Genomic DNA, 23586 nt, shown 5'->3' with positions numbered 1-23586 from the left:
ACAATGCATATCGTTCTACAAAGTATTGCACATTACAGTTCGCAGCAAGCTTTTTTTTTGTCAATTAACAGTTGTGGATGAGATCTATTGGTAATTGTGGAACAGAACAGTCAAATACAGTGATATTTTTGAATACAAAAGGCAAATGTGATTGGAAATAAAAACAAACAGATCTGATACAAAATGTACGAAACTACCCTGAATCTACGTGTTTTTTAAACCTTTGCAGGCAGCTTTAAATTCTGACATCCCAAAATCAGAATGTGTTTGGTGATTATGAATAAATGTGGGCGACTTACGAATAGCACAGTAAATCCAGGCCTGATTTGAAAGTATATCCACTAAGCGCAAACTCTAAATTTGCATTTTCTTTCCTATTAATTGCGCAAACAGAATGGACACACCTATTGTCTCTGCTACAAATGTCGCTCACCGTGAACGCATCTTTAGAAGTGGGAAGAGCTTGCGAAGAATTAGTGTGCTGCATATTTCCAAAGTCGTTCGCCGTTTCCAACTTGCGACGTTGGAAAGCTTACAAAACAGTTAGACTTAAAGGGACAGTCCATGCAAAAATGAAGTTCTGTTAATTACTCACTCTCACATGGTTCCTTTCCGTTGCGGAACTTCTTAGAAGATTGGCCCTGCGTTCCATTCGGAAGAGCTCATCCCTATGCCCTAATCCCTTCAAAGGGTTTACCCTCCGGAGTGAGAGCGTCGAAGGGTTGAAGGATGTAGGGGATCAAACAACGGTTTCTTGAAGTGCCCTTCTGCATCATCATCACGTGCCCACACGGAGGCACCGTCATCATGCAAACAATCTGCGCAAAGGATCATGGGAGCCTGAAGTGTCCATCAGTTGCACCCTTTGAAATCCTTCATTCCGAAGGGCCCTTTGAAGTGGCCAGTTTTGAGCACTTCGGTTTGGAACGACCCTTCAATATGGCGGTCATGATTGTTTTCACTTCGAAGTGCCCTTCGGAGGGCGATATATCCTGTTTGGAACGCACCGTAAATCTGCGAAAACCACTAAAAATGCTGTATCATGTATGCCAGGCCAGTAGTTGGCGATGACACTTTGTAAAGAGACACTACGCACTTACAGACTGAACTAAAAAATTAATAAAATTAATTGAAGTGCATGACGTCACCGTTTTCACAAATTTGTATTTTTATAGTTTACACGGAGATGATAATGGTATTGTTGTCAGAAACCTGAACATTGAAACATGTTTTTAAAATGCAGTTATCGTGTCAATGAACACCAAAACAAAAGTGTTTCATTATTAATTAAAAGTCAAAGGGGTCCAAAACATTTACAAGACACTTTTTAATGTATGGACAAAAACCGTTGAATCATTCTTTTATACGTGTGCCACATAAAAACTAAAGTCATACAGGTTTGGAACGACGGGTGAGTAAATGACGACTTTCTTTTTTCCGTTAACTATCCATTTAAATGGTGCAACATTATGGAGAATGTAGTGTCCTTAGTGGTATAGTACATTGAAAACAAGCAGTGCTAACGGCTCGATTCTTCCGAACAATCTCCAGTCTAAACAGTTTGTTGGGACACAATAATGCATAACGAATTCTATCCCTAAAAAAGACGAGCTTTTCACGTTTGTGGAGGACGAGATCTTTATACACCAATGTGTACTTTCCGCGATTCACGTTTACGGAGCCCTTCGTGTTCCCCCCCCCCCCCATGATTCTCGATTCTCTAAAATAAACACAGCTTAGTTTGATTTCGATATGTACAAGATATGTATAAGATAAAAGTTGCAAAAATAGAATGGGCAAGGTTCTACGTTCAGGATACTGCTGTTTGCGATCTGTTCTCTGTCTAATAACAGCGACAATAATAGCAATATAATAGTATTATGATAAAAATATTAAAAATACAGACAGAAAAATGTAACTTTCTCTGTAGAAAAACGAAACAAAACAAGGACTCCTAGTGCAGATGCGTAGCAATGTAAACCTGGTCCTACGACTATGTCAAAAGTTACAGAGTATATTTTAATATATGTATATAGAATCACATATATATATGTAATGGAAAAGCAGGTCATTGAATCCTCTCACAGAGAGCGTTCACATCATAGTTTCTACTATGGTGTGGGTGGGCTGCTTCAAGCCTCCGTTCCAGTTGGGGTCCAGCGGCTGTGCCAGCTCATTGCATTTGGGTTGGTAGTCTTGGGGGCAAGAACTGGCTCCTCCCCTCACGGGTGCCGCCACCGCTTTGATCCTCTGGAGGGAAACGTAAAAGGAACATTATTGGCTTGTTCATTGGTGAAGAACCTTTTTGTCGTTGACACGACTGACTTACCTCTATAAGGGGTCCATCTGATTGAATGATTTTGATCACAACCACCATTGGTATGCAGATCATGGATGTGAGGGCGAGGGTCCAACCGACTCCAATGGACCAGTCCGGGTACTCGTAGACTTTGTTGTATCTCAAGGGCATGTACTTGACCAATGAGAAGACAAAGCATCCCTGCAGCAAAAGAAAAAAGCAGGGGTCACAACAGCACACTGAGTGTCAACAAATTTACAGATCATATTAGACTTTGAAATAAACAAATAAAATTATATAAGAATAAACAATGTTTATAATAATGATTTTAATGTATTGTTAATATGTCATTCATTTGCTCTATTTATTTTAATAACAATAAATGTCACTATTATTGATTTAAACAAATCAATGGCATTGCTTATTACTGTAATTTAGTTGTTTAGAACTACATAATTTTGCTATTTATTCATTTTTGCTTTATTTAACACTAAAACCACCATGGGTTTTAGAACCAATTTTACCCATGGCTGTTCTTCAAATGTACAGAACAGATTTTCAATAAAACATCCAAGTCTCCCAGTCACTGACTTTTACTAAAATTTTATAAATTTACAATCCCTTGTTAATTTATTATTTTATTTTATAGAACAAAGAAAACACTAGTTTATCAAATTATTAAAATGTTAATGCAGTCTCCTTACTGTTTTTCCCTGACACATTCATAATCATTACTTCTGCCGGTGCGCTGTTGCAAGCTTTATGCGTGTGCTTGAGCGCCTATTAGGCTATGTAGACAATTAAAGGCTCATAATAATGATTTAAATGGTTTATTAATAAATGTGCGATTAGTGGACTAACGCTTAAAATTAATGACTACTAGTCGACCAGAAAAATTCTTAGTCGAGGACAGCCCTACTATTTATTTAATAATACTACTACAGGTCTTTAAATAGGCTCCTGTTGTCTTTATAAAAATAATTTTAATAATAATAAATATATATATGTGTATTTTTATTTTTTATTTTTTTGTGAATTATGTAGGCCTCTCTTTGTGTGGATCACCCTTTAAAGAGGTAAAACAAAGTTTCCCAAAATGACTAAACAGTTTAATCCACTTTTAAAAAAAGAGCCATTTAATTTAAAGGAAGATAAAAGTCTCCTCAGTCTTTAAAAGCTGTATGGCTGTACATACAGAAGGGATTACTTTTTTTTCCCCCTATAGTCCAATGATGTTCACAGAAAAACGACATTCATGATATCATGGAAACTAATCCTGCACTCATCCACAGCTCCTTCCATTCATTCTGTTGGCCAGGCAGATGGTCACCCCATCTGGAGCTCTGTTACAGTGAGATGGGAGCCGGATTTTTTCCAGCAAATCCAAAGTGGCAAAGCGGCATTTACATGTGTAGCCATGGGGGAGGGTAGAAAAGCACACAATCTCAAATTGAACTGTGTAAAATACTCTTTCATAAGACCTCAATGTGTCATTTTAGGAAACATACTGTGTAGTGGGCCTAAGAAGATCTGTGGACAAGCACTTCTCACCGTTTTTTTAACACAATGCATCTATAAATAAGCAAACTACTAATTTAACCTGTTTTAGGGACTCTTTCTTCACCTAAAATGAACTTACCACACACAGAAAAGGTGTGATCACAGTCCAACTCCACTTCATCCAGGGATTTGGTCTGTAACCAATCATCTCTTCAATTGCATCATAGAAATTATCAGCGCCTGTGAAGAGAAGGACTGTGTTCAGGTATGAAATTCACAAACATTATGACATGATACTACAGTGCAGATAGACGGAAACAGTTACGGTGTTGGTTAAGAAGATAATTACATTAGCAGTTTATTCATTTGGTGTCCTGTTTGGGGTTGGCAGGGAAAAACAAATTACAAAGTGTTGTAACGTTTGTGTATTGTGCAAACAGTGCGGTATGTTACCAGGAAAATCTCCCATAGTTAAGAATATTAGTGTTTTAACCTGACTCTACCTGCATGCAGGGTTTAAGCCACCTCAGCAGCAACTCTTAACAAGGGAAGTTGGCATATACTGACATATGCATGAAGCATTTAAGTTTAGAAATCAAGGTCATGACAGTAGGGAACAAAGACATTATGTACGCTTTCAGAACTAGGTTAATTCATACAGTAGAAACCATGATTTAGTGCGCAAATCAGTCTAAATGACCCACACTCTGTTCAAACAAAGAACCACACCTGAGAATATTTCACAATCATTCCTTTCATAACAAGTAGTTTGCCAGCAATAAGGGCTTTGTTTCATCTCTCAAGAAAAGAGAACTCATTTGCTGGCTTGTTGGCACTTTCCGTCAATAGATTAAGAAATAGTGCTTAAAAGTCCCAATTATGGAGTTTTTGTCAGTGAGTGGAGGTGTTTAACCATAATAATTAGATGCAAGTCTAAATAAAACATTCTAATATAATTAAAAAAAAACAATGGCTAACAGGGTTGCAGATTTGGCCAAAATTAGCCACCTTGTTATCTATTTAAGGGTCAAATTTTGATATTTTCTCTTACAATAACATGGTTGAATGGCTTAAATGTATTCAACATTCAATATTACTCTGTTGCTTAGCAGGGGTGAGCTAGTTAAGGGCCACATGATGATTTTTATTTTCAAATCATATTTACAATAAATAAAAAGACATATTGGCTTGATTTTTTCCTCTTACAATAATTTTGGTAACTGAGTGGATTGGTGTAACAAAGACGATATTACATTTTTTTTGTGGGAAAAAAAAAAATCTGGGAAAGTGTAAATGAGCTAATTTTGTAAAAGGATCCAAATTTGTTTTACTTCTTTGGTATATCAATTTTTAATACTATTAGTAATAGGTGGAAAATCATGCAGTAACAGGGTTGCAGATTTAGCCTAAATTACTCTGTTATTCAGCAGGGATGAGCTAGTTAGAGGTCAGTTATTGATTATGTAGTTAAGGATAAACTCATATTTCCAATAAATAAGACATACATTGTTACTGAAATTGGTGTAAGAAAAAGATCAGTGTTGAATGGCTAACTTGTACAGTCGACACACACCTTTTTGTCATTTTCAATCAATCCTACCAAAATTGGATTTTAAGGTGTTTGATCATGGAGCTAAACTCTGCAGGACAGTGACCATCTCTACTTAAGGGTATCGCAGTTACAAGGATTATAATTTGTTATGATGGGGAAATCAAGCAGTAACAGGGATGAACTCAAAATGCTATATCTTGCATTTTTACTGTTGAAAACATAACAGCAACAAGGTTTTGTTTTAAAAGTACTGGCACACCAAATTTGTACCCCATTCATGAAAAGTGCCTGCTCCAGTACCCCATTATGAATAGAGGTCACAGTACTTATACTTACCATAAACCCAGGCTACAGCAATACATTCAAAGAATGCAACCCATAAAAGGCACACGCCGCTGGCTGCATAGTAGTCAAAGAGTTGAAACACATACATGCCACCCTGAAAAACAGACACAAATAACTATTGAAAAAAAGCGAGTAGGCTCTGGTACATGCTGTAATTGCAAGGCCGACACAATAGATGACTGTTATGAGCAAGGGTTGGCTAAACACTTGACTAGTTTTCTTTTGGTAACAAAAACATTTGTTGCACAATGCATTCAGGGGTGACATAAGACATTATGTCACGGAACAAATGGGACACTGTACGGCTCAAGCCACAGAATAGCATTCCCAGTTTATCACTGTTCCAGGGGCTTAGCAATCAGGGGCCGAGATTTGAAGGGGGCCAAAAAAATCTTAGATGTGCATTGTTGGACCAGGCTGGATCTCCTAGTATAGCAGTGCGATTCCTCTGTGGAATTCTCACTGCTCAAAGCAGGTCAGGACGTCCATAAAAAGACATGGAACTGGGAGCGATAAGGCACTGCTAGGAGGGAAGGCTTCTTCCTTATGGGAGAGAGCTCGGGCAGTAGATCTGGCATGAGTGTGGCGTGCTTGATTACATGAACTGTGGGTTTGTTTGAGGGCCACACTCACACACACACACTATCAAATGACAATGTCACTGAAATCCTAAAAGGAAAACATATGGTGCCTGACCATTCAACTAAGCTGCATTTGATACACTCTTTATTTAGCCAGGAGAAACCAGCTGGTCCAATTTGTTTGCAAAGTGGTAAAGACTAGAATTAGTATGGATTTGGAAGGGAAATGCTTCATAAGTGTATTTGACTGTTGCGCTTACCTCTGTGACCATGGTAAGTCCCAACAGGTAGCTCACAAAACAGACTATAGCTATGAAGATTTCACGCCGATAACCCTTCCTTAGGAAGGATGGATACAGATCCACTAGGGATGTGATCTGCCCTTCCACTTCGACAAACTGGGAAAAGAAAAAGTAACACTGTCATCCCAAACTGGTTTTATCAAGGATTTCATATTACACAGAATAAAACGACAAAGAAAGAATGAAGCTCATGGAACTGAGTTTGTGGCTTTTTGTTCAGGACTATTAGCTTTGAGGGCGGTCAATAGGAAATAGGTCAGTGCAGTTCAGCATCAGTTTGATAGGTCTATGAAGTTGTAACATACTGTAATGAGATGCATCTATTACTGCAAGCAGTACTGTACATAGACCCCCTTTAATGTTAACTAGCACAGCTGCATGAATATTATGTTAGATACTTAATTTAACAGTTCAAGCACCACACCGTAGTTTAGTGGACCCTCTGGATGTGGATGGACACTGATTTAGCGGAGTGTTCAGTTTCACTGGAACCGAGAAATATGATAGTACAGGACTGCTTGCATGGGCGATTAGCTGCCAACAAAGTTTTTCTTTCCCTGTTTGTCACCATGTTTTCTTGTGTACTGTGGCTTAATTTGGTACACTGATCTGTTGTTGGATTTACAGAGCTTTTTAATTGTATTTAACCTACTGCACTGTAATTGTTAGCTAAGGAATTAGCTTTAGCCATTAGCTATTTAACTCCAAAAATGTTTTCTGAAAGGTCCACAGACTGGATTGAACATCAACATCTGGCTGTATGCAATTACTACTCTATAAACTAACGGTACTTAAGCCGTTTAGCAAAACAGTTTTTCATATGATATGTACCTGACTGTCGAGGCCCAACAGCAGAAGCATAATGAAGAAAAGAATTGCCCAAAATGTAGGAAGTGGCATCATAGACACAGCTTTAGGGTAAGCAATGAAGGCCAAGCCAGGACCTATTGGGAAGAGAACAGAGGGAGTGGGGAAGTGGAGAAAGTACAATTAGCAATGTTAGCAATTTGCACACTTTGATCTATGCCGCGTTTCGTTGTCGGCACAGACCAAAAAGGAGACATGAAAGAAAAATGGAGCGAATATCTACATGACAAGGCGATCAAGCCAGGCAAAATTACTGCCAGTGATTCGTTGATAAACAGTCCAATGACTGTTTCACTGCATCTTCTTGCGAAATTAGCATCTTGAGGTTAGCTTCGGCCGTTTCAAAATCTAGAAAGTGTTTCATGAGCGGTGTGACATTTCCCCTGTGTAATACTACAGGTTCCATATTCAACATTACAGTACAAAGAACAACTTCAGAGGTAACATACAAACACCTCCATTTGCTACTGCAACAAAATGTAGGATCCAATCTGTTCAACAGGGGTTAGATGCAAAAACAAGCACAACACATACAGTATATCATAAAACCAAAGACAAAATTGAAACAATGACCCACATAGCATAATGTCAAAGTACAATAAAATGCACTTTCCGCAGAGTCAGGTTGATGCATCTATGACTGAACGCCCCAAAATGTACTTCTCTCTTGCAAAAAAGCGCCTTTTAGCTTCTTGCCATTTGAAAGGTTTAGAAATGTATCCAACCAAATAATCCTGAAACACTCCCTGATAAGGATAGGTGGCTCCATACAAACATAATTGTGCTGATATGCACGGAAGTTCAAGTAAAGTTTAGGTTTGTGTGTCTTATAAACAAAGTGATAAAGATGTATGTTTTGTGCACCTCTTGAGCCAGACATACTTTGACCAAAGTCTCCACAGAGAAGGGCCCAAGCATGAACAGTGCAGAAGACTAGACATTTGGGAAAACTTGAGCTTAAAAAGCCGATACATCAACGGATCTTTCACCATGAGACTTACTGAAGATGAACCTGAACCACAGGTCTAAAAGCAAGGTGAAAGACGAAGAGCCATTTTGAGAAATGTCTGATTTGCACTAGATGGTCAAAAATATGTAGACACCAGAACATCTCACCCATATGTGCTTGTTGAACATTTACTTTCAAAACCATGAGCATTAACAACGAGATTCCACCCTTCTGGGAAGGCGTTCCAGTAGAGGTTTGACTGAGGTCTGGCTCACAGTTGATGTTTCAGTACATCCAAAAAGTGCTCAATGGTGTTCTGATCTGAGCTTCTTCCACAAGAATCTCAGTAAACCATTCGGTCTTAAGACTGCATGGTTGTATAACTTCATTGTAGGCACCTGCTTGTAAGTAAAGGGTGTAGCTGAAATAGCCAAACCCACCAAAAAGTGTCAACATACTTTTGGCCACGTAGTGTGTCCAGGGTAGAAAAAGGAACCAATAGGAACAGACTTGGCGACCTTAGTCAAACTGCATAGAGTTCTCGAGGACTTAAACCCAAACTCTCCAAAAGCATGTTGTAAATTGCTTCTATCCTGAACTTGGCACAAGATGCTTCTTGATTAGGGTCACCAGTGGAAACGGTCTTGAACAGCAGTCAATGCTGTGTCACACAAAAGTTGATTCTTCGCCATTAGTGGACTAGGACTTAATGTTCCCAGTGGCTCCAAGAATGCACTCGCCGTACAGTTTTACAGTCGATTCCAATCGAATTCCGCTTTCCACCAAGAGACCTTCTACATTTCTTTTCATTTTGTTTTTTATCTGACGAATGATGACGAAGGTTCCAAATTTTAAGCTCTCTTTTTAGTCCTAGGTCCTGGAACTAGTTTTATTGGCTCCGAATAGTCTACAGGCGTCAATTTATGCCACTGTTTTCACTACAGGGTTGACCAAACTTTTTCGTGTTGTTATTTGCAGCAGCAGTGCCCACCATCACTGCTGCTTGACCCTCGTACCTGACTCTGCCACATCGGCTATGTCCACCCCTTGCTCTTGTGCCATGAAGCCCAGGACGGAAAATATTGCGAAGCCAGACACAAAACTGGTAGCGCTGTTCAGGCCTCCCAGCAGCAAACAGTCCCTATGTCACACATATGTCATGGAGTTTGTTAATTAACACAAAGGTACCCTACGTTCCCACTTTGCCCGTTCACTGGACTAAGCCCCCCCTCCCGCCCCCCGGACATCGAAACACACCTGTAGCAGTTGTATTTGTACTTGTTGTAGCTTCCCAGTGACGTCATGGCACCAAGACAGATGGCGTAAGAGAAGAAAATCTGTGTCCCTGCATCGATCCACACCTAGACACAAGACGCCAAACCATTTTCTGACTGACAACATGAATTAAGCAAACTCAAATATTTGCATGCGTTCAGCCTCTTGTAGGTCCTCCAGAACTGGATACATCATGAAGGACTAATATAAATTGTTTCAACAACTTCATGTCATGTTTAGATTTGTAGCTTTCTGACCGAGGCCATCATGAGCTTTTTTATGTCGACTCTTTTACATCTTGGGTTTCTCTCTGTAAACTGTACATCCAAAGTTTATTCTGGGTTTAAGTTGCAGAGGGTCACTGGTGTACATTATGCTGACAAGTGTAAACAGCACTTTTCCTGCTGAAAAGGCCATCTTAGATGGCTGATTTATATTAGTTAGTGCTGATTTAGTAGCTAGACAGCTGGTGGACTAGCACAGTCATGTTGTTCACAAGCAAAACCTAGTTTTGGAAGTAGGTCAAACTAGAATTGGTCTTTCTGTTGCAGCTAGTTGACTAAGGTTGTCTTGAAGCTAGTTAAGCCTGATGGAGACCAGCATCCAAAACATTACATATTCTAGGAACCAACTATGTTGGTCTTTTCAGCAAAGTTGATAGCCATAGAGACCAAAGTGGTGTGGAATCATGTGTTGGTGTGTAGGTGATATTATAAAGCCTTTTGATGTATATAGCTTTGAGATCTTACCTCTGGGTCTCCAAGGCGAGTCACATTTGGGTACAGATAAAATTTGATGCCCTCGGCTGCCCCAGGAAGAGTGACACCCCGTACAAGCAGGACAATTAACATGACAAATGGGAATGTTGCCGTGACGTACACAACCTAAGCAGAAAAGCCAAGAACACTGAGGTTAAATTTAATGCTATGGTTGTATTAAACCCACAAACTTTTAGTAGGTTATTTGACTATTTAGAAAACTAAAGCAGAGCTTTTTCACAGTGTCTTTAAAAAAAAAAACTTGTCATAATTTCCAGCATTCCGAGATGACATTCTATCAAAAACGTTTCCAAGGCTAACATGCAATTTACAGCTTAACTTCACTGACAGTGAATATATTATATTGGCTTTAGTGGATATACTTTCTGGTCAGCTGTTTTCCTCCCATCATGTAATGTTTGGCTTGGCTAGAAATTTTATTTTGACCACAATGCCGAAAACTACATCAAAACATTAATTACCTGCAAGTAAATTTTTAAATTGCATTATAAATTAAAAATTGCATGACAAATATGCAGACTGTCACAAAAAAATAAAAAATACATAGATAACGGAAAGTAATCTTTCATATGCCACCTTTAATGGAGCTCAGTCACATGTTTTCAAGTCAAAATGGCTTCAAGTGAAGAGCAAAAGGATCCTTTTAAAGCCTTTTTTAAATCAGTTTTCTAACATACTAAAATTCAAACACCAACTTGAAAATTTTGTTTTTAGGGCAGCATGAACCAGCCTTTATTGCATAAAGAAGTCCATCCTAAAGTAGCTATTGCTAGAATTGCTATACAGCAATCTATTCTGACAGCGTCTCGGCTGGAACCATGATAAGTTTCACAAGTGCATGCTCAAGGGGAACTTGTGCCCAAGTCAAGAGGTGGTGTCTGCTGATTGACTTTACGGTTTCTAATAGGAAGGAGGTGTGCTATAGTTACTATTGCTGCCAATAAGCAGGGAACTGCTGGTATTGTAAAGTTTGTTGACAACACTGACTAAGGTAACATTCAATCCTCCCTAGCTACTTATAACTCCAACAACAATGTGAAAACTATTATTAGTAGCTCTTAAATTAATGGACTAAAGCTGAAAGAATTTGTGTAATGCAACCAAGCTCACCTTCCCAGTGGACTTAACGCCTTTCCAGATGCAGAAGAAACAGATGACCCACACAGCGAGCAGACACAGAGCCAAGTCCCATTTAATATGACCCACCTGCTCAATACCATCTGAGATGCTGAGGACATTTCGCCTGTGGTGGAAAGAATGTTTGCTGGTGAGACACTCTAAAGCCCTTGAGGGTGTTTAAGGAGCTACCATTCAAATAATCAGAGAGGTTGTTTAATCTGCCATGACAGAAGAGTTCTCTATAGAGCAGGGGCATCCAAACTCGGTCCTGGAGGGCCGGTGTCCTACAGAAATTTAGCTCCAACTTGCCTCAACACACCTGCCTGGAAGCTTCTAGTATGCCTAGTATGACCTTAATTAGCTGGTTTAGGTGTGTTTAATTAAGATTGGAGCTAAACACTACAGGACACTGGCCCTCCAGGACCGAATTTGGACAGCCCTGCTATAATAAGTGTTTAAGTACAAATCATTACAAGAAGCCAGTCACCATAGAGCAGGTGTAGCCAACTCGCTTCTGGAGGTCTACCCTCATGCAGAATTCCATTCCAACCCTGCTCCATACCTGCCCGTAAATTTCAAGTAGCCTCGAAAACCTTGATTTGGGTAGCTCAAGTGTGTTTGATTAGGATTGGTGCTAAACTCTGCAGGAGAGTAGTCCTCCAGTAGCATGGTTAGATACACCTGGGCGTATTCCAGAAAGCAGGTTCTGAGGCATACCCGGGTGAGTTTGCCAAGTTAAGAGAAAACCTAAACTTTCGGTTCCAAAAGCATACAAAACTTTCAGGGTATGCAAGTAGCCTTAGCAACTTATGCTTGGAGAATAACCTTCTGCAGAGTAGGTTATCTTGTTGTTCACCGTGAACATACTCTGGGTTGACTCGACCTCCATGCAGTCATAGTTTTGGAACCAGCTTACCTCAAGTAAGCAAGTTTTGGGTTAATCAACCGAGAGTTCAGGACATGTGTGATGGTAAGTTAACATTGCTTTCTTGAACACACACCACCATAGAGTTATAATATCACCACTAGCCTTCTGCTAGATCAGCTGTGTGCAGTCTTGCACCTAGAGGGCCACAGCCCTGCAGAGTTTAGTTCCATCCCTGTTCCAACACCCATACCATTTAGTTTTCAAATAAACCTAAAGGACCTGATTAGCTGGATCAGGTGTGTTTAATTAGGGTTTGATCTAAATTCTTCAGGGCTGCAGACTTCTAGGAATTGAGTCTGACACCCCTGCCTTAAGGTGTGTTTAATTAGGGGTGGAGCTAAACTCTGTGGAAATATTGGTCTTTAGAAGACAGTCTGGAGATCTAAACCAGGGACGGGCAACTGGAGGGCTACTGTCCTGCAGAATTTGGCTCCATCTCTAATCAAACACACTTGTAAAATCTAACCTTAGTCTTCAGGATTGGTTGAAAATTACCAGGAGGTGGATGGAGCTAAACTCTGCAGCACAGTGACCTTCCAGGGCCAAAGTTGCCCATTCATGCTCCAGACCCTTTGGTTTAAAGCATTAGCAATATTGGAACTGCTCGGCGGGACCCATTGTTCTACCGGGTTTAGTCAAAATAGACCTAAACTAGCTAACCGAAGTCTGGGGGATTACTTTGGGATAAGATTACAACCAGGAGTGTTGGATCAGGATTGAATCGAAACTCTGCAGGACTGTGGATCTCATGAATACCCTTAATCTATAGCATTAAGTATTTTGAAGGCTCCATAAGACAGTAATTTACAATGACAACATCACTAAGAGAGTAAACAAGCTCCAGAGTCTTTGGAATGATTGAGGACAACTGTACAGATAAATAAGGCAATGTTTTAGCTTCATAACCCCTCAACTTCTTCTCAACTAAATGCTCATAGCTGGATTTGGATGGCTTTCAAAGTACACAACAAAATTGTACTCAAGTAACGAGTACTTACTCCCAGAACTCAGTCACGGGGGAAGTGAAGTTAGTGGCGTTCACAGCCCCCCAGAATGTCTTGTTCTTGCGGAGGGTATCCTCCACACAATTTTCTGTGTTCCATTTGTTGTTGCAGCTTGCCCAGGGAAGCTCTGGCTGAAAGCACTGGAACAGGTAGTACAAGCCCCAGGCCAGGATCACAATGTAGTAGATGTTCAGCAGAGAAACGATTACTATGGATGCATAGCCGATACCTGTACAAAGAAAGAAATGGTGACATTAAGGCACTCTGGACTGACTCATCACATTGTAGTTGTTCAAAGTGTTTGCGATTTGTTATTATAACCTTAATGAACACAATGAAAGGAGTTGTGCTCCAGTGGAGCATGAGAATGGATAAATAAATGACAAACTTCTATGCAACCTTCTTGTGCTTTCTGTATAAACAGGGAATAAACGTGTCCAGAGTTGGAGGTAAATGATGCAAGACATTGGTTCAGAGTTTGAACTGTGTAAATCAATGTTGGCCAGGTTGACTGGAAAGCAAAACAGACCAAAGCTGTCACCTCATTCACTGGCAGAGGGATATGGGTAATTCAGCAGTTTGCATGTAATGATTGCTCACTGGTAAACTGTTTAAATAAGTAATGAACTTGTGGTCAGAAACCATTTTTGTGAGGTTTGATATACTCTTTGTTATATAAGAGATATTTTGGTGGAAATATGTTGCTTTTTTTCCCCAAAGTAGTCATTTACTCTGGGTTTTGATTCCATGTTAGGGTGCAATGGTGATTGCTCTTTGTGGGGCTCGAACCAACAACCTCCTGATCCCTAGATCTAGCTTTACCCACGACACCACACAAGTTGAAGATGCATCCAATTATACAAGCTACTGTTCATGAGCAGCTGCCCTTCTTAGCCAATACATACATTGACAGCTGCTGATGATATCTTGTCTCTGCTACTAGCCAGACTGAAAATGAAACTTCTACAAGTCCCTAGAGTAGCAAGAAGACAGACTGCAATTAACAGACTGCTGACATTAAAATACACCAACAGTGACTACTTAAGGACTATTCAAGATGTGGCAAAGACATGTTTATCCATGTAGAAATAATCTATTATATCTCACTCTTGGTGCATGTCAATATTTTTCAAATAAAATTGTGAAACGTAAGAGCACTGTCAAGGTGTTCATACAGTTTACTTATTTGGTCTTCATGAATATCTCGATAGGAATTAGGAGATGGAGCCATGCTTAAATGGGAGCACATAATGAATAATGTATTGGATAATGGAACTTTATAAATTAATGAGGTATTTAATAAAAATTTACAAAACAATTTGAAAACATAAAAATGTGCATCATTTATAACTGCCAGTAGATTGACTAGTCTTATCCTAATTTTTAAAATATAATTCTTATTAGTGGATTTGAGAGGTGAGGAAAATGGGTTAACCCTAACTGATATTTTGTATAAATATACATATTTCCTATCAGACACTTAACATGAAACCTGTATGTCTTGCACAGCCTATCTTCAGATACAGCTGGTGGTATATGTGACACACCTCCCACTCTGTGTCCTTACCAAGGGGTCAGAGTGGTTGGCATGGCCCCATTTGCCCCTGCTGGTAGATACCGTAACTACACCAACTGGCAGCAAACAGCATTGTTTTCCATTGACGGCCATTATATTCCATTTTAATCTCTGGTAAACAAAATACTAGATAAAAAAAAAAACTCACCAGTAAAAATTGGGCAAAGTTTCTCCCAACAGGTGATTCCTCCCTCAGAGGTGAACTGACCGAGTGCCACCTCCAGGAAGAATACAGGCAGTCCTCCACCAAACAGGAAGATGAAGTATGGGATGAGAAAAGCACCTAAATGGAACCAGGAGAAGATTTGTTTTATTCTGTCAATTATTATATCCTATTAACTGCTGGATTAGTGTTTAACTTGTACTCCTCAAGGAGTTATGTTGTTACAATGATATGCTGTTGACTAAATGTAAGGGAAAACTAAGGGTACTTTTTCAGAAGATATTGTAAATGAAATGTCTTTAATGTGTTATCTAATTCCCAAAGTTTGCGCATGGTTGTTGTTGATCTGAGGGTGAAGAGAAATGTTGTTCCAAATTTTTTACATTATTCTGTGAAACAAAAGATTTTTCATAATGTACAATATTCTGTCTTCCATGTAATAATAGTGGATAGTGATTTATCTGTCAAACTTTAAAAAAACTTAAATGCATTGTAATCGGACATGAGACACATGAAAACTCATAATGTATGACACGAGTTGAGTTTTCGTATTGCTTTGAAAACTTTATGGTGCTTTTTAAACATTTATGAAGTTTGACAGTTTAATCATTCTCTTGTGTTCTATGGAAAAATAGCAGCTTCTAAACATCTCCATGTGTGTCCTACAGAACAAGATTATCATTTGGGTTTGAAACAACATGATAGTGAGTAAATGATGATGAATTTATTTATTTTTGAACGAATTTATACAACTGATGATCTTTGGAGTAGATTCAAGAAATGAGGTCAAGAAATTAAGTTTTTATGACTGTCACATTGGTGTTCAAAGTCCAACAGTATGAACAAATATGCTCACCTCCGCCATTTTTGTAGCAGAGGTACGGGAACCGCCAGACGTTGCCTAAACCAACGAAGCCCCCGGCGACTGAGAGAAGAAAGTCAAGCTTGCTAGCCCACTTTTCCCTTTGGGGGTGATTCCCCTCGGCTTCATCCTCTGGCCTTGTGCCCGGGCTCTTTCCCGGGGAGGGTTTCAGAATGTCTTTGTGGAAGTCCTTTAGACACTGAAGTTTCTCCTTCTGGGCCATGCTATAAAGAAAACAAGGGGTCAGAACTCTTGACAGAACCCCAACAGCCTTAGGTTCAGGCATCAAAAAATTCCTGTTTGGTTATCTAAATCATTTATAATTAGGTCAAACATAAATAGTTAATTTAGAACAGCAGCTTTTTTTTTGTGAGAAATGTTCACACAAGAACATAACACGATGGTTGACGTGATTAAAGTAACGTCACCTTTTTGTGGTTTGAACACAGGAAATTTCCATGTATGACACAACTGAAAGCAAGTACCATGATACTTGGTACAATAACTTAGCTATGACCAAAAGTACATTAAACCTAGTCATAAAACTGATAAGCTGCATCGCTTTCTTTGTTTCTTGTGAAGTGTGTCTGTAGTCAACATGAAATGATACCAACAGGCAACCACATAGGCTATGAGTAAGAAAACACATCAGCATTTAACACCAACTAGTTTAAAGTCAGCATAAAATCAAAATGGACCCTTTTCACTTTCCTAAAACATTTTCCTGGTCTTGTTTTAAATGATTGGTACACTATAAACCTATTAACACATATAGTTTGTCAAAGTAAATTCATACTTACACTATAAATTTTACTTAATATTATTGGAAATCAATTCAAAAGAAAATGTAAGTAAATATTATATTCACATATTCACAATCCAATCACTGTTGGATTATGGCCCACAAGGAAACCCAAACGCAATCACACACATAAATTAAATCTGATTTAATAAAAACTCCTGCACTGCAGGTTCTATGCAAAACTGGTATGCGTTTATCTTGCCCATATCCCTTTAAGTAACACAGTGTTTACGCTGTCAGGATTCTATTCAAGGATGGCGTAATTATGTCAGGCTTGGCGTCTTCTGTTTCAAAGCACGAGCCAAACTTGCCATGGAGCCCCTAAGATGAATCCCAGAGAGTAAGATACCAAAGTCAGGTCCAACATCCCTACCCATTCCAGACTCCCTTACAGCTTGGCAACGCTTGAACAAACTATAGCCCTACTGTGAGGCCGGTTTCTTCAACACAAGCCTGCTTTTTTCCCTGCTCTCAAGGAGACGGAAGAAGAGGGGGGGGAAATCTACTGTGTGTTTGACAATCAATAAATACACATATATTCTCTTTTCCGTTGCTTTACTAAACATACAACCTAATAAACATGCTAACTAGTGTGGCAGCATGCCAGGACTCAAGTTCTTTTAAATTGATCTTCCGGAGGTTTCTCTGTCTTTTACGGTGAAATAATTTGGGTGTTATTTTTACACTAAATAGTTCCCATTTAATTGGTGATTCTCTGTTATATTTTCGAATTTAGCACAGAATCATACACTTGGCAACACAAGATTGTTAAAAAGGTCTAAAAATTTTAGGAAATTACGTTCATACTCTTTAGGTAGGTTACATATGTATATTTCAAAGGCTTAGGAGCTCGCTACAACTCAAGCACGTTCTGTTACATAACTACAGTGAAATATTCCAGACACTTTCCATTTCCACTCAAAGCAACTTTACTGGGCGAGAGTCAAAGAAAGCAAACAAGTGGGTTAAGAACTGCAACTGGTTGGTGCCTTGTAGCAATGCCATTTTTGCCCATGAGTTGGCAATAATTTAATCGTCAATAAAATAAATTCAGTTTTAAAGACATTTCTGATCTAAGTTTTTCATATCCGACATGACAAACTCCATCAACGTCTAATCTTTAACCAAATGGGCTCAAATTTTACCCCTTTCCCATTATCCACAAACACAAACATTCCCTCAAATTAACACACTGCCTTTCACTTACATTTCCTTCATGGCTGAATCCAATTGGTCTATGTTGTTCTCTCAGCAGACACCATAACTCTGACCACACCACCCCAATCTCTCCAAGACTCAGTGTAAGCCGAGGTGACACCACGACCCGCCCACAAACTAAGACAATTAAAAGCAATCAGTAGATTGGTCGCAGCTTCAGAGCAGTGGATAACCCAAGCGGCGGTCGGCTGGATGGTAAATTTCCACTCCCCAGATGCATGAGATCTATCTGAAACTATTTATCTTTGCATGTGTGGCGTCCACTTGTGGCAACCCGAGCCGCAGATGCGACAAACAAGAGCATGTGGACAGCAATCCACACCTCTGTTGCATTTCACTTGAACAGCTGATGGTTTCCAGGCTCCTGCCATTAATAGCTTGTCTTTTCAAGACAAGTAGCTTAGCTTAACATACTTTGACAAAGAACAATTATATACTTTTTGTTAAGTGGTTTGAAGACGGAGCACAATATTTGACTGACTGACAAGTCTGACTTAGATTCTGGTCAGCAGTGAAGCAAAGACAAGGCCCAGCACATTTGCATAGGGCTAAATGTGAAGAGTAACAAAAGCCTATTGTACGACTTGTTTCCTTCAGCCTTTTTGCATTTGGCAGCACAGCCATGATAAAGGGACAATGGCGATTTGTGCTCACAGGACCATTTCTATGAATTTTGGATCAGGCAATTTGTTTAAAAAATACAGAACAAAGGATCCGCTGGCATTTTTTGCCCTTTTAGCGCATAGTGCTGTGGAATGCTGTGAAATCTGTGACACATGGCAGCCTACTTTGGGACACTGACTAGGTCTGTTTGATTCCCAAGTAGAAACAATAGACTTCAATCGCACCTTCAAGATGGAGCAGCTTCACTCCGGAATCCGCAATCAGTCGCCTCCAAGAAGCTCCTAATTGGAAGTGATTTGTTCTTCTGCATCTATAGGTCACGTAGCCTGTGGCCATTAAGGATTTGTTGGGCCATCAACTTTGTCATCTCAGCTGAGCAGCAGGATTGCTACATAGTCCCAACTATCGAGGGAGACTTCAGGTCTGGAGTTGGCACAAGGCACTTGGCTCATTACGTAACCATTCCTATTTTAGAACCATGTACATTTCCTGAGTGCTCTCACATTAAATTCCTTCCTTTCTGCACTCATTCCACCACATAAACGGAGTCCGGAGCGTTATAAGCCCACTCTTATCCATTTATGTAAACCTCACAATGTAGCAATGATGCATGAAACTGAAGTCATGAACATTAAAGTCAAGCGTTGACAGCAGAGTTTGATCCACTTGTACATAATCTTTGACGTGATGCATTGTGCTCTCATGCACTGCCTATAGTGAACCAAACTGTATCACTAGAGATTATGACGTTTGCATTTGCATTCTGCCGCAGTGCTGTGGTCATGGTGGGGCATTGATTAGGTGGTCCCACCGTTGTCCTCAAATGATTTCAAACTTTTTGCAAGGACCCTTACTAAAATATAATGGTTGTTATGCATTTTGATATATGATTTTTTTACAGTGTGAGAAAGACAAAATATGGAACATGTTGTTTTCAAATCTGTACTAAATCTGTAAATTATTAAAATATTATCTTCAAAACATTTACTTATTAAGATAACACTGTATTTATTTTTACCATTATTAACAATTATTAATAATGTTAGAGCTATGCACCTTCAAACACACACACACACACACACACACATATATATATATATATATATGTGCGTGTGTGTGTGTGTGTGTATAACATTTGTATTGCAATATATGTATATCGTACTGTAAGTTGACAAGTTAACTTTGACAGCCCTAAAAAAAAAAAAAATTATTCCAAAGCACTCGCTTGTAGTCCCATGGGTGTCCTTTGACCCATATGTAAAACCCTTAGCTTTTAGTACACATTGCAAAGAACAAATCTGACCCAGTGGATTCAGGGTCAGTATGCCGGTTATAAAATATAAATGAGAGAGGATCTAAGTAATGGTGTCAACTCTTGGAGAATAATTCAGAGTTAAGCACCTGTATAATTGAACAACCTAAGCTAGTGTTTAATAATTCAAGTTTACACACTGTTGGCTCTTCATTGTTGCACTACATGCATTGAAGAAACAACACTGCTACATATTGACATTGTTACTACACAAAGAAGGACTTAATCTGTTCTAAAGTACAGTATTGTTTATTATCATAACCCTTAATGTGGTCATATTGACTTTTGATTTGTCCTGTAATAAAAAAAACACAAAAACCATAATTTATCTACTGGAGGTTTATGCCATAAATCAAGTCAACGGGTCTGTCATTGTCAGTATACAGTAGCCAGACTAGATCAGATTTCTGTCATACGTCTCCAGTGTCCACCAAGAACTTCTACCCTTGAATATTTATGATTCTAAAAATGTCATGCTTATTCAAGGGGGATATTTGTCGTCTGACCAAAACACCAAGTTGAAAGTTGAAGACACTATAATTTACTAGAAAAAAAAAGAAAAGACAAATACATGCAAGATGCACTTTTATGGGTGGCAAATCTGGGTACAGGGACTGCTGCATGTCAATAAAAAGTGGTAAAAATGATATTTAAAAGTGAACCGGGTCAGTGAACTGAATTCAGAAAGTGTGCTGTTCTGCTATCTGTCCTCTTTTTCATATTGTTGAATTTTTAGGAAACTGTACTGAATACAAATTTTGCATTATTCAGTCTGCTCGATGTGAAATTTGCCTCAAAATGTATATTAAAGAGAAACAACTAAATAAAAAATATGCTAGAAAAGTTCAAAGTCTAAAGTGGTAAACTAAATTCTGGGCAGAGTTGTTTGCTGGCAGTCATGACACAGTATCGCCTTTGTTAACAAGTCTTACTTTTTATTGACATCAATTAAAAAGCAGCTGATAGGCTCATATATTTGCAGTTCTCTTTTATGACACACTAAGATATAGACAACACACTGAATAACTGTTTAGCTTTTTTTTTCATCCTCACTAAGAAAATGGCATCTGTTCCAAATGCATTGCGGCTGTTATTATCAGTGTGCTAGGTATGCAAGCTGGCAATGTGCACAGAAACCTAAACGCTGTATCCTGTATTGTGTTTGAGCAGGGACTGCAAAGTGAGCTGCCTGACTTCCGCATAACCCAAAGTAGGCTTCTAGATGAGGTGAACCTGTTTGCGAGACAACTTTAGTTGCACGGTCAGTTCATTAGGATGCTGGTTCAGACGAAAAGCTATTGTATTTGGCCGGTTCGCAGCATCTCGTTACTTAGCATAGCGTTTATAATATATGGCGTGTCAAGTTAAAAGCAATCTTGTTAAGAGCCGTTGAACGCAGGTGTCTCGAGACGGGGTTTTTTAAACTGGGAACGGCGTTTTTAGAACCGAGGAACTTACAGCAAGACGCTGACAACATTCTAAGAAGGAAACGTTTTCTATGTAAACGAAGCTTTTTAAACCCCCTCAAGTTGCTTTCAGTTCCACTTCGTTTCGCTTTTAAACGCAGGAACGCGTCCTTGTGTGAACCGTCGCCAAATACGCGTACAAGACCAACGACACCAAACCTACATCCGATTACTTTGAGGAGGCGCGTCCGTATCACAAACTTTCCGTTTTTCTTGAGAACGCATCCAACAGGTTGTTGATGCACCGTTCCGGCTGCATCTACAGTCGCATCTTTGTGTTCGTACAGTGTTCATTTGTAACGTCAAACTTTATTTCACCGGCTTAACGCTGTTGAAGTGAATATCTCGTGTTTTTAAAATCCAAATACAATGATGCATTTTCATCGAGGGACGTCAAGCTGTCTATTCTTAACTCCATGCAGTCAGCACTCAGTTGTCTAGAGTGGGAGTGAGTGTAAGAAACTCAATGACAAGTGACAGCATCAACACAAACGCATTGAGCAGCACAGAATTGCTTCTTAACGGACCACCAGTTTAAAAGCCTGTCAAATAATCATGAATCATAAAAAAATGAAACAACCCATTATATTATTATCTTATAATATGGCTATATTAGAAGGCTTTGCTAAAATAGCCTATAATAAAATTAGACAAAATCTTCTATATAAACGGTTAAAGTTCTTCCTGGATCCCTTAACACACTCTTTTCAGCATGTGTGACAATGGCTGTTGAATTTTAAGTAATGTTGTGAAAAAAGATTTTGAAAATGTTGTAAATTAAGGTGAAAATAAAATAAAACATTAGTGGTCTCACATCCGTGCGTTACACTAAATCCAAAGAGCAAACATGGGAAATAACGTTACCTTTAATGTTTATCTCCTTTAATTCCTTTGAAACGTTCTTGTCCCTTCTGTATTGTGCGGCGGCTCGGTGCTGAATAACAGCGGCAGCGGTAAATTTAGTTTATGAGCTTTTTTTCCCTGACCTTTGTCTCTCAACATGGGTGACCATTAGACATCAGTTGTGGAAAAACACCGGCCTGCCTCCCGTTCAGCAGCGCGTCTTCTTAAAGCGCCCGCTTCCTGGGTTCAGAAAAGCGCGCCTCCAACGCGCATCACTGCTGCAGCTCCTAGTCTCGCTCCTCAAATGCGCCGCCACTGGCCAATGTCCGTATAAGCACTGCTGTGTCAATACCTGTGCTTCGAGTCTTAGTGTATTCATATGAAAGAAGCAAGCGAAATTCAGTGAAAAGTCATGTCAGTTATGCCTACAGAGTGATTCCTCTACCTCATCTGGTGTAGCAACTTTTGCAGTGTGAGTCCTGCCAAAGACATTGATAGGTAAGAGGAACCATCACAGCACCTCGGGCCCTTTGAGCTGGACAGCCTTTACCTGAACCTCAAGACGAGAACATCTCTAATTTAATATCAGCTGTCTGAATAAGTGGGCCATTGGTAACTGTAAACCTCCAGAGAGTCTCATTAAAGGTGCAAGTCAGATTCAGCTGCATTTCAACAGGAAAATGACCATGCAGAAAGTGTCGGTTTATAGGCTACATTTTAATATTTGATGTACAGTAAGAACAGTACAGGTACTTTTGTAAGCTGAACCGGTTTTCAAAGTTTTTGTTGCCTAAAAAATAGGAGGATCATCATATGAGTCACCCCCTTTTTTTAAATATAAAGCAGAAATATATTTATGTTTAAAAGACTGATTTGCTGAATGTTTACTCTTTACCCTCAGGTCATCCAAGACGTAGATGAGTTTGTTTCTTCATTAGATTTGGAGAAATGCAGCATTACATTATTTGCTCACCAATGGATCCTCTGCAGTGAATGGGTGCCGTCAGGATGGGAGTCCAAGCATCACAATAATCCACGAGTAATCCACTCAACTCCAGTCCATCGGTTAACGTTTTGTGATATAGGAATTTGCATGTTTGAAAAGAAACATCCATCACTAAGACAGTTTTAACTTCAAACAAGCTTTTGGCTAAAAAAGTCGTCTTGTCTGAATCAGGAGAGAAATATGTACAGTTCAAACACTGTTTACAAGCAAAAAC

The 23586-nt window shown here is 39.3% G+C and overlaps 1 protein-coding gene across 2 annotated transcripts; it reads right to left on the bottom strand.

The window, feature by feature from the left end:
• Nucleotides 1-1698: 1698 nt before the first annotated feature.
• On the bottom strand, nt 1699-22632 carry LOC107562730 (sodium- and chloride-dependent taurine transporter-like). 2 transcript variants are annotated; one of them, XM_016247431.1, is made up of 14 exons: nt 22388-22632; nt 16096-16325; nt 15225-15359; nt 13495-13729; nt 11560-11692; nt 10420-10554; nt 9653-9756; nt 9412-9536; nt 7411-7523; nt 6538-6675; nt 5688-5790; nt 3939-4039; nt 2330-2500; nt 1699-2250 (listed from the first exon to the last, which is right to left on the bottom strand). In XM_016247431.1, exons 2-14 carry the CDS (start codon nt 16322-16324, stop codon nt 2095-2097), a joined length of 1878 nt encoding a protein of 625 aa, XP_016102917.1. In that variant the 5' UTR covers nt 16325; nt 22388-22632; the 3' UTR covers nt 1699-2094. The 2 variants fall into 2 exon arrangements, with proteins under 2 accessions (XP_016102917.1, XP_016102916.1); XM_016247430.1 differs by lacking the exon at nt 22388-22632 and adding an exon at nt 18111-18205.
• Nucleotides 22633-23586: the final 954 nt, after the last annotated feature.

The sequence above is a fragment of the Sinocyclocheilus grahami genome, unplaced genomic scaffold (assembly GCF_001515645.1).
Source record: "Sinocyclocheilus grahami isolate Dianchi unplaced genomic scaffold, SAMN03320097.WGS_v1.1 scaffold835.1, whole genome shotgun sequence".
Lineage (NCBI taxonomy): Eukaryota > Metazoa > Chordata > Actinopteri > Cypriniformes > Cyprinidae > Sinocyclocheilus > Sinocyclocheilus grahami.
This window is presented reverse-complemented; position numbering and strand designations above follow the sequence as displayed.